The sequence below is a fragment of the Vicugna pacos genome, chromosome 19, assembly GCF_048564905.1.
Source record: "Vicugna pacos chromosome 19, VicPac4, whole genome shotgun sequence".
Classification (NCBI taxonomy): Eukaryota; Metazoa; Chordata; class Mammalia; order Artiodactyla; family Camelidae; genus Vicugna; species Vicugna pacos.
The window spans coordinates 19,687,137-19,699,180 of NC_133005.1; the positions used below are offsets into that span (position 1 = coordinate 19,687,137).

The 12,044-nt window shown below is 42.1% G+C and overlaps 1 protein-coding gene across 2 annotated transcripts in view; it reads right to left on the reverse strand.

Moving 5' to 3' along the window:
- Positions 1–8,483: 8,483 nt before the first annotated feature.
- SHLD1 (shieldin complex subunit 1) overlaps positions 8,484–12,044 on the reverse strand; it is a 57,583-nt gene continuing 54,022 nt past the window's right edge. The window contains exon 3 of one of the 2 annotated variants that reach the window (XM_006207417.4): positions 8,484–9,385. In XM_006207417.4, coding sequence (XP_006207479.1) covers positions 8,943–9,385 — 443 coding nt within the window. In that variant the 3' untranslated portion in view covers positions 8,484–8,942. The remainder of the gene's footprint in view (positions 9,386–12,044) is intronic. The other variant, XM_031675077.2, reaches the window with a different exon arrangement.

Consider the following 12,044-nt stretch of genomic DNA (forward strand, 5'->3'; position numbering starts at 1 on the left):
ACATCTCCTTCTCTGACTCTGATATTCCTGCCTCCCCTTGATAAGGACCCTTGTGATCACATGAGGTCCACCTGGATACTCCAGGATGACCTTCTCATTTCAAGATCCTTAACTTAATCACACCTGCAAAGTCCTTTTTGCCATATAAGGTAATGTATTCCCAGGTTTCAGAGATTGGGACATGGACATCTCTGGGGGCCAGTCTTCTGCCTCCCACAGCCACTACATTTCTGGTGTGTTACAGAGCTAACGGACACACCTTTGTTTCCAGCCTCCCAGCTCTCCTGCATGGAGGCAGCAAGAGTTATGTTTCTTCTGCGTGTCTCCAAAGATATTTTAGGCATCCACAAACATTTCTCTTTGCCTCCATTTCCTCTGACAAATGGTGGTTTAGTATATAGAGTCTTTTTCTCCAATTAATAATATAATTTGGAGATATTTCTACATCAGAATAAAAAGAACTTCTTCATTCTTTTTATGGCTGCATAATAGTCCATAATGTGAAAATGCTATAATTCATCTAACCACCCTTACTATGGGACATTAAAAGCCCTGCTGGGATTTAAGGGGATGACTAACAACACCCTTATTTTCAAGGGAGGTGGGTGCTAGCCACAGTCATGGCTGAGAGGGGCTTCAGCTGAGCAGCAGTAGCGTGGAGGCCAGATTAGAAAAAGATAACAAACTAGTGAGCATGGAGCAAATGGGGCCATCTTACAATTCCACTGGGCTTTCAGGCACATTTTACACACATACATATTGAATAGTCATTAACTTACAAGAGCCCCATAAAGACTGAGACATAATAATAATCTATTAGCTACAATTTGCAGAGAAGTAAATTTAAACTCAGAGAGGTTAAGTGACACTCTTGGGGTTGCACAGCAGCAGAGCCATCTCAGGGTCTTCTCTATTTCCAAATTCCAGCATCCTGTGACTTAGCTGTTTCTTGAGTCCAGAAGATGGGAGCAAAGGGACGAGGAGGAGCTGGACAGAGGCCAACATGATTAAATGAAGGGATTTTTTTTGTGCATGAGTGTGTGTGTGTGTTAATAATATTTTTTAAGATAAAGGAAACCTGTAAATACATGGCAGAAAAGGGAGAGGAAATGGGAGAGGACTGAGGATACAAGGAGGTGAAAATCAGGGGAGGGTTAGGCACTGCATCCTTGTTGCCAGGAGTTCTAACTCAAATATCTGAGAATCCACACTTTACATCCAAATGGGCCACACACCTTTTAGAGAGTCAGTGTGGCGACAAGCATAAATCAGGATCCAGGGCATCTTGCAAAGGTAATCGGAACACTTCCACAGTTTTAATACACATGAATTACAGTCTCATGAAATAATGAGTGCTTAAGGCATCTGACATTAAGGTGCAAATACTGAAGGAAGCAGAGGAACAAAATAACAAGAGGTGGAGGGATCCTACATCTTGTGTCTTCTGTGACGGCACCGCCAGTGCGACAGCAGTTGGACAGGACTCACTTGGGTGGATCTGGAGAATTCTTACTCTGATGCACAGCTTGCAGGGATCTAAGAAAAAAGCAATGAGAAAATAAGGCCAGTGGGTTGCAAACAGGTAAATAAGCCTGACTCTGGTCCACAAGCCTACTCATCCCAAAGGGGCTGTCATCTGGACCACCTCAGTATGTTCTTTCTCTGAATGTAAACTTGCTCAAGGAGACTGAGCTCTCAGACGCATAGGGAAAGTGGTTTTCCCCTGAAAAAGAAACATCTTTGTTAACCCTGGACAGGATTGATCTTTTCAATTTTTTGCCAATCATATGAATTTTATTTTGTTTATTTTATTTTATTTTATTTTAGCAGGAAACGTTATTTATTTTGCAATTTATAAAATGTGGGAACATACACATAACAGAAAATTTACCATTTTAAGCATGCTTGAGTGTGTATGAAGTACATTCACAACGTTGGGCGACCATCACCGTCAGCCATTCCTGATCTTTGTCATCGTCCCAAACAGAAAATTTTAAGCTTTGAACACTAACTGTCCATTCCCTGGGGGGGACCCCAGGCCCTGGTCAACTCGATTCTACTTTCTGTCTCTATGAATTTGCCTGTTCTAGGAGCCTCACTTCAGTGGAATCATACAATATTCATCCTTTTGTGTCTGGCTTATTTCTTTTAGCATATACTGTTTTCAAGGTTTGTCCATGTTATAGTATGTATCAGAATTTCACTCCTTTTTATGCTGAATAGTATTCCATTGTATGCATGGATGGATCCCATTTTGTTTATCAATTCACCTGTTGATGAGTATTTGGATTGTTTCTACCTTTTGGCTACTGTGAATAATGGTGCTATGAACATTGGTGAACAAGCGTTTGTTTGAGTCTCTGCTTTCAATTCTTTTGGATATTTCTCTAGACGTAGAATGACTAGATCATATGGCAATTCTGTGTTTAACTTTTTGAGGAACCACTAAATTGTTTTCCATAGTGACTGCACCATTTCACATTCCTACCAGCAGTGCACCAGGGTTCCAATTTCTCTACATCCTCTCCAACATTTCTTATTTTCAGTTGTTTTTTTTTTGATAATAGGCATTCTGATAGATATGAAGTGGTCAATCATATAAATTTTAAAATGGCAACATCTTTTAAAACCTGCATTTTTGTCATGACTCATATCAAGTGGCTATTCACATTATCAACTGAAAAAAACAGGCACAACTTAAAGCTGCAAATTATGTTTCATTCAGGGACCTTACTAAGAACGAAAGCCTTGGAAGGCAGCTTCTCAGAGACCTCTGAGGAACTGTTCCAAAGAGGTAAGGGAGGAGCCAGGATATGTAGGAGTTTTTGCTGAAAAAAAAAAAAAAAAACCCCATGTAATCCAACATCAAAAGATTACCACTAATCACAAAAACCAGACATCTCAAGTTATTGACGTGAGTGCTTTTCTCTGTATGGGAAGATGCAAGAGTCTGGGGTCATTGAAATTATTCCTTTGATATGCATCTTAATTGTCTAGGGCCAGTATCCTGTTTTTCTCCATCCTGAGTTTCCCTCAGGGTGCACCGAAGGGATAAAGCCTCAGCCTGCTTAGAAATTCATCTGCCACTCTGCCCTCTGCGGACTGTGCCCCAGCCACAGAAACTGCCTTCTGTCTGGACACTTCGCGCTCATGCTAGGCTGTTTCACGTTAATTTTGCACATGCGGTTCCCTCGGCTTGGATGCTCCAGGCTTTGTGCGGCTGGCTCTGGCGAATCCGGCAGCTCTCAGTTCAAAAGCCACTTCTTCAGAGTCTTTCTCAGACCACCCAGTTTAGAGTGCCCCCACGAGGCTCTCCTACAACATCACCTTAATTGCCCCAGAGCACTTCTCACTATTTGAAGTTACCTGGTCTTTGTCACCCTCCCTGGGGGGTAGGTACCGACCTTCTAGGTGGGGCTCACTGCCATAGCTCCAGCTCAGTCATCGTTGTAGAATGGATGAGCTGTTTGGTCAAACAAGGGAGACTTTTATCATTTTGATAGAGGTTGCCAAGTTGCCCCGAGAAAAACGCTGCCAACTCACCTTCCCGTCGATGGTCAGTCAGGGTCTCCCTGCACCCCTGCCAGCACTGGAGTCCTTCCAACGTTTTACCACCCTCTGAAATACAAAAGTCAAGAAACAAAAACTAACACCAAACAACTAAGGGTATCTTATTTAAATCAATTGAAATTTATTTAATTTCATAAATTGTAGTTCTTCCTGTTTGAGGGTATTTATGCAAGATTTTATGCCTCTTAGCCACTTAGGTATGTATTTTTTAACTGTTGGTTCATGTCATTTGTCAGGTTTTTTATTTGGTGGTTTTTCTAATGATCTGTAAGGATTCTGTTTGTTAAAGAAAAAGTCTCTCTCTTAGGTGTGTTCCCAGTATTTTTCCTCACTTTGATCTGTTTAGGACAATATTCTTTTGCCTGCAGAATTTGAATATTTCTAGAAGGTCAGCTTTACCAAATTTTTCCTTTAGGAATTTCAGGCTTTGTGCCATTCTTAGAAAGATCTTCTCTATCCCAAGATACCTAGATCTCTCTTATGTGTGTGTGTGTGTGTGTGTGTGTGTGTGTGTGTGTGTGTGTGCATCTCACTCATTTTTCATTCTAGCATTTTTATGATTTAAAAAAAATTGAAATCTTTAATCCATCTGGAATTCATTATGACACCAGGAGTGAGATGAGGAATCTAACCTTTTTTACTTTCCTCCCCCAGGGTGGGGAGCCAAGAATTCTAAGACCATTTGCTTTAAATTCCACCTTTTCCTTATGGATTTGAAATGCTACCTTCATCATATATTCAGTTTCCACCTGCATTTATATCCATTTACGGACTGAACTCTTTGTCTATTTTTGTTTCCTTGTTGCTTTAACCATTGTAGAGTTAAAACTGTTTTCATGTTTGACAAGTCTACTTTGTTCTCTTTAATTTGCTGGCTACTGATGCATGGTTTGCTTTTTAAAGGGATTTGCACTATGGCTGCGGGGTAAAGAGAGGCAAAGGTAGATGTGGGTTTGTTAGAGCAGGCAGATAGCTAGATATGAGCAGAGAAAGGGGGACACAGACCAAATGGCAGGAATTGGGCAGAAAGGAGGGACACAGGCCAAATGCAGGAAACCACAGATCATGTAAGCAGCAGGGATCCTTGGGCAGAGAAAGAAAAGCAGGAACCTTGGGGCTGATAAGGGATTATGCCTTTTGGGATGACAAGCGGCCTGGAGAAGAACGAAGAAAGGTGAGAAAAGGCAGAAATTTCTAGTGTCTGAATGTAACATTTTGCTCATTATGCCCTCATTTCAATAAAATTAGCCTTGCAGATCAGAAGTATCCATCATGCACCGACGCCATGACACTTCCAATTCAGACCAAAAAAGGACAAAAATCCCTCCTCCCTTTGGGAAGGTGGAGTTGGGATGATAATCAGGGAATACGACCCCAAACCCTTCCCTTCCCCAGTGAATATTCCGCTCATTCATTTTTACACCCTATGTAACTAACTTGCCAAAGAAACTCAGGGCAGCCGCTCACCTGAGCCTGCCCACTCTCCCTTGAGAGTGTACTATCCATCCTTTAATAAATCCTCACTTTACCTTTTTTAACCTCTAAGTCTTGCCTCTGAATTCTTTCTGGGACAGGACAAGAACCTGGAACACCGGTTGCATCTATCGGCAACATCTTGACCTGGTGGAAGTTGCTTGCAGTATTCCAGGAGACAGATGCTAGAATAGAGACTAGAACACAGAAGAAAGCATAGATTATCTGTCCCATGGTATTCCAAATTTCGGTCATTTTCCAGTATACCATTTTTATAATTATTGACACGTCTGTACATCAGCTACACTATCATTAATTTAACTTTTTCCCTAATTCTGAAACCAAGCAGGACCCTGTGGGGCCTTTCTGGGTACAAACTATTCCTGTCTTCCCCATTTCTTGTTTGTAGGAAATAGGCTTCATTCAGCCTCCTTGACTGAGTTTCTAAGGGCAGTTTCAAACGGTTGCTAGTCAGGGAGGTGAGGGAATGCAGAGACAAGGGTGGAGCAGTCAAGAAGCTGCTCAATGCAGCAATAGGGCAGGGTCCTCGTTCCTCCTCAAGGAATATATATAACAATGCCTTTGAGTCCTCTGTAAGAACTAAGGCCCCACCCAGATGGAGGAAGGTAACTTCAGGCTGAGTACAAGATTCTGGGAAGACCACCCTCCTACCCCACCACCAGCCAATCAGAAGAAAGTGTGAGCACAGTGGAAAATAACAAAGACTCTGACCCCCTTCCCCAAATGATTAACTTCCGTTTCTCTCTTTAACAACGTTTATGTTCTGGCAGAATCTTTGGAGCTGGTTTTTGGACATGAGTCCACTTTCTCATCAGGTTGTCGGCCTCTTGAATAAAGCAACCTTTCCTTTCTAACCAATACTCGTCTCTCGAATATTGACTTTCAAGTGGTGAGCAGCCAAACCTGGGTTTGGTAGCAGAACAATTCACTTTAAAATGTTAAATGCTTACATTAGATGTAGCCTATGTAATATCCATGAAAGCATAGATCAGACGCAGCCTATTTTTCTAACATGTTAAATCGAATAGATAACGAAGGAAATAAACATTGTTTGTCCATGTAGCACCTGCAATTCTCTTGTGTACTATCAGTAGTTTGAGAACACTGACCTGAGCAAACCATTCTCATCAGTTCTTCGAAGACGACACTGTCCTCTCAGGAGAGGACTGCCTGAGCGGGCTGGCAATGCCTGTTGCTTGAGCCGGATGCTAGTTGCACAGGTGGGTCCAGGTGGTAAAATCTTTCAGATGTTCACTTTTACATGTGATTATAAACACTTTTACATGTGATTGCAAGTTTTAAAAGTAAGCTGTAAAAAAGTTTTAAAGTATCACTGTGTTGTTTTGTGCTAAGTACTAGTAACAAGGTCTATTACATACGTAAGTCATGCAAAGAAACAGACTTTGAAGTGAATGACAGTTACATGAACTTAAAACACTGGTAGTGGTTCTCTTCCTTCAAGTTCTGATGCTCCTGCCAGCAAGTCCATCCTCAGAGACCTCTGAAAAGATCACAGATCGTATCATAGTTAAGTCAGTTCACAGGATGATGAGATGTCAGTGAAGTGATCTGTGGGGCAGAATTAGACAATAATGCCAGAGGCCAAAGCCTTAATATCTTTATCTCTTTGTCTTTATTAAGGGTAAACAGAGATAAATGGAAAATGCCATCCTAACCTCATGAAGATCAAATTAAGGGGCCAGACTGCAAGGAATCAAATATTTTGTACCGACCTGTCACAAGCACTTACTCAGATACAAACAAACACACACCACACTTTTTTCACCCTAAAGTGATTCTGGCTTTTAGACTTCGAAATTCTCTGCTTTCAGAGTTTACCTTTTTTCTGAGCATCCACAGCACTGATATAAATAAAGTTTACAAAGTCACTGATACTAAAATCTCATTGCCAAATAGAAGCTGCTGCTTGCCAGCATGGAGATTCAAATAGCTTGGATCTTTTGTCCCTTAAAAACTGTATACAATAACCCAGTTTCATTCTGCTGGTAGTCATGGAAACCAATCTCCAACATTTCAGGGGCTGAATAATGCTAAAAACTACAGCATTCTTCAAAAGCACCTATGAATTTGCTTCACATCAAAAAACAGTAAAACTAGCAACTTCAAAATGCAACCCCTACAGATTTTCAACCCCTACAGTCCCGCTGGTTGCATAGTTATCTGGAGGCCAGCTGGAATCGGAGGAGCCCATGGAGAAAGACGCAGACAACTGCTTGTTGGAGGAAAACCTGGAGTCCTGGTCTCTCAAGACCTATTCATTTTGCATTTCCTACCATTTAAGTCTCCTTCCAGAGGTGCCTCTGCCCTTCAGTGTGGATCCTGTTTCTTACCTCTGATCATCCCAGAACCGGAAACCGCAGTATGTAGTTCCTGACTATTAAAAGGCTTCTCTCTCCATTCCAGAGTTCCCAAGAGACCTGGCTGGAGAGGGCACGCCCACTCTTAGCATACGCTTGTAAGATGATCTATTTGTATCATCTGCTGTCTGGAATCTTATGGAGTCTTATGCCAATTAAATTTCACTTAAAATTTCCCCAAATCTTAGTATTGCCAACTTCTCTTGTTGTTCCCCAGATCAAGTGATATAACCCTTTCTGTCAGAGCAATTTGTTTGAAGGACCGTCAAGGGAGAGATGAGCAGGAGACTGCCAACCACAATATCAGAGAGCTTAGTGCCAGGTGATATCATCCTACCAACCGAATCCTATAATGGGGATCAGGACGCTGCTGAGGAACAGAGCACCTGCCAGCCCGGGCTATTTAAAGCTGTTCCCTGGCGAAGCAAGGACAGGACAGGGGTGAGAGGCCAACTGTTCGGAGGGTGACAGAGGGTGCTGGCAGCAGGCAGACAGAGGTAAAATTAATGAGAGGAAGAAGTCCACTTGCACAAAGGATTCCTTTTTCCTCTTCCACCACAAATTGACAAGGTCGCATCCACCAGCCTACCATAACGTAACTGAGCCGACACGATCTCTGGTGGGTGGCACACACTGTTTTTTTTCTCATCTTTCACATTTGCAATCTGGTGGAGAAGAAAAGATTTTTTTTTTAATTTGAGAATCTCAGCTGTTATTTTAGATGGTTCAAATGTTCCTTGTACACCCGGTTAGTGTTATAAAACAGGAATTTCTGACTTTGGAGCAGCAAGGGTAGGATTAAGATGTGATGCACTTCGGGGAACCATATTTAAATCTTTGTATTATTTCAGGACATATGTTCTGAATCACATGGTCACAGTTTTACAACTTGATAAAATTCTTATACTTGATTCAGCACAGGGCTTTGTATCTTTCCAAAAAGTCATTGAATGAAATTCTGTCCTCTTAGGTTGGGTTCCTCCAGAAGTAAACTCTGAGTCAAGGATTCAGGTACAAGACATTTATTAAGGAAAAGCTCCCAGGGGACACCAGTAAGTGAATGGCAGAAGGAGGGCAGGGGAAGAGAAGGAGCCAGGCAAGATCGAGATTTCACGAGAAGCCCCAGCCTTGGGCTGACCAGGAGGGGAGCTCTGGAACCTGAGTTATGCCTCAAAGCATGTCCTTCCTGGAGGCAACGAAGCTGGGTTTTTGGACTCCTACACCAGCTGGTCACTGGCCTTAGGTCAAAGGGAGTGGTAGGTTTGGGTGGGAGGTAGGGTGGCCACAGAGGCAATAAAGTCCCCAGACACTGCTGGCTCTCCATATGGACTGAAGTGGCTCCAGGACCAGATGACAGATGGCAGCCTTCGCCAGCAAAGCACTTAGCTGGGAGCCGGGTACACGGGGCTGGCGGGAGACCTGAGGGGTTCTGGGTGGTGCACCAGCGGTATCAGCCCCGGGGCTACCTTCCACGAGCCTGCTCCCACCACCAGGCACCAGTCATGGGTCTTTCATAATATTCTGCTGCAAGAGGAAATGAATAACATCTTTTGAAAGTCCTGGGGTTGGCTTTTCATCCTCCAGAGACTCACTTCCTTCTCCTGATGGGTAGAAGTGGGCGGCCCTGGAACGCCTCTGCAAGGCTGAGCAGCCGTCCCGGTTGAAGATGACCCGGGCCATCTGCAAACTGCGGAGGGTGTACTTCTGGTTCTCCTGGCCCTTCAGTTCGCTGATTTTCTGAGACAGGCACCGGCAGACAGACGCGGAGAGCGGATTTCCAGAGGCCGCCTGTGGATGGCCAAACGCTTCATAGAATGTATCCAGAGACTGCTGAAGTCCATCATCCTGCAGCTTGGTCTCTGGCTGGCCCTTCACAGAAGGGTCAAGACAGGAGTTCTCAGAGGTCCAGCAATCATTTTGTTCAGTATTTAGGTTACAGGTGTCTGCAAGACAAAACACATTTCAATACTCAAACACATATTTTAAAATATCAGAAAGCAAGGCAAGACCAGATGCTGTCTCTTCAATTTAACACACTTGCTGTTCCTGAGTAACTGGCGACGGTAGCTGATATCAGAATCTATTTCCATTACGCCACTTGTTTGCTCAAAATAAGAACATCTTATTTGCATATATCAACGTTCTTAACCTGGGAGTCCTTATAGAGAAATTCAGGGTGGCTGTGAACTAGGATGGGAAAAAATCCTGTCTTATTTTCTTTTACCTCTACCTGCAATTAAGCATTTCCTTCCACAATGAATGTAGGCAACACACATATTAGCAGCAGTACCTGTGACCCTTACCAGCAGATCATAGCTATTTTTATTTCCTATTAGTGTTTGTTGAAGATGTTTTAAAATACCATTTATGCTTATCACTATGCTATGGCCCAAACCACGTCCCTCCAAGATTCATATGTTGAAGCCCTAATCCCCAGTGAGACTATAATTGGAGATGGGGCTTTTAGGAGATTGTTAAGGTTACATGAGGTCATAAGGGTGAGGCCCTAATCAGATAGCACTGGTGGCCTCACAAGAAGAGGAAAAGATCTCCCCCCCTCTCTCTTTCCCCCTCTCACCCCCTACATGGGCAAAAACCAAGGGAAGGCCATGTGAGCATGTGGGGACCCAATGAAAAGGTGGCCTTCTGTAAGCCAGAGAGTCTTCACCTCTACCTGACCATGCGGGCACCCTGATCTCAGACTTCCAGCCTCCAGAACTGTGAGAAAATACATTTCTGTTGTGTGAGCCACCCAGTTTATGGTGCTTGATTGTGGCAGCCCAGGTAGACTGACACACTGCTTTGAAATTACCACAGTTATGAGTTCTGACACTGGATCTTATTATGCAAGCATTAATTAAAAAGCATTATTAACCATGACAATACTCATATACTTGTTCTTTAAATATTTTAATAACTACATTTCAATATTTTTTCCTTAGTAATCCTATAGATTTTACTTTATGTATTTAAAAACATTATTCTGAGAATGGGTTGAGAGGTTTTACCAGATACCAAAGGGATCCACAGCATAAACACAGTGAATACCCTGAATGCAGATGGTCTGGGTATTTACACAGTTCAGACATTTTCTTTTTCTACTCCCCACAATAATCCTATAGACTCTTTACCTCTAAATTAAAAGACCACCTTTGTGCTTTTTAGAGGACAAGTAACAAATAAACTAAGTGATTTAATAATAGACAATAAGATAAAATGACTATAACTCAATAAAAATGTTTAAAAAAATAATAATAGACAATAAGAAACCAGAATTGATCTAACTAGTTCTTGATCAAACTTTCTGTACCTCTCTGGGCACCCTAATTCTTAACATAGAAATCTCTTAGGTATTTTGAAACAAAGAATGTTCCTTTCAGCGTGTTCCAGAAAAGACTATTCAAAAGATTAATTCGCAAGTTGCAGAATTCCTCATATAGCTATCAGTTTTATTCTTTAAAGTTTCACACTTTAAAGCAAAATATATTTTCCTTTTTTCACTATGATATAAGCTTAGGAAGTTACTAGGTTTAATTCCACAAACACTCCCACCTTTGCTAACTCAATTAGCAGTTATAATAAAAATATTTCTACTTGATAATGATGAAGAAAGTTGAATCATGCACGTGGGTGGAGTTTTAGAAAAGGAGGCAGGATGGGGGGCTTTGACTCTAGTTTTGCTACCAGCTAGATAGGTCATCTTCCTAAGCTTCCGCTTTCTCATCTACAAAAGAAGAGTTTTACTAAGTGACCTCTGTCTTAGAACTTCCATGGTAATGCAAGGAATGGAGAAGTACATGATCCAAAGCAGTAGGGTATCCAAAACGAACGTGGGCACGTGTTCTGTGAGACACACGCACGCAGGACCACACATGGACAAGCATTCACTAACTCAACAAACATGTACAGAAAGTCGATGATATAAATGTAACTCATCGCAAGTTGCTACAAGATACATAGAGGATGCTGAAGACCGTGTCTTCACCTGAGATGGGGGGACCTTCACTAGGAAGAGGAGACATACTTCTAGACATCAAATGACTGAAAAATACTCACAAGATATACACAAGCCCAGCATCACTTCTCAGATAGTCCTGCCAAAGGTGCATCACCTGAAGCAATTATGGGGAAGCAGCAGACAAAACCAAATCAAGAGACACTCTGCAAAATGACTGGCCTGTACTCTTTAGAAGTTCCTGAAAACCTAGGAAAGACTGAGCAACTGTTCCAGGCTGACAGAGACTAAGAGACAGGACAACCAAACACAGCACCTCCTTCCTCTGGCTGCTTTCACTGCAGAACATTCTTGGGACCCTTGAACGGGGTCTGATGGTAGTAACGTATCAGTTACCTTCCTGATTTTGATGGTTTCACTGGGGTTATGTAGGAGAATGTCCTGGTTTTGTAGGAAAATCAGGGGTGATGGGCATTAGATTGGCAACTTACTCAAATAATTCATGAAAAAAATTACTTGTACTTGCAAGTATTCTCTGAGTTTCAGATTGTTTTGAGAAAAATATTAAAACAAACTTCTGGAGGAATAGTTGTTAAAATCTCTCTGGGTAACCTACTTTAATGTTAAAACAAGCAAAAATAGCCTTA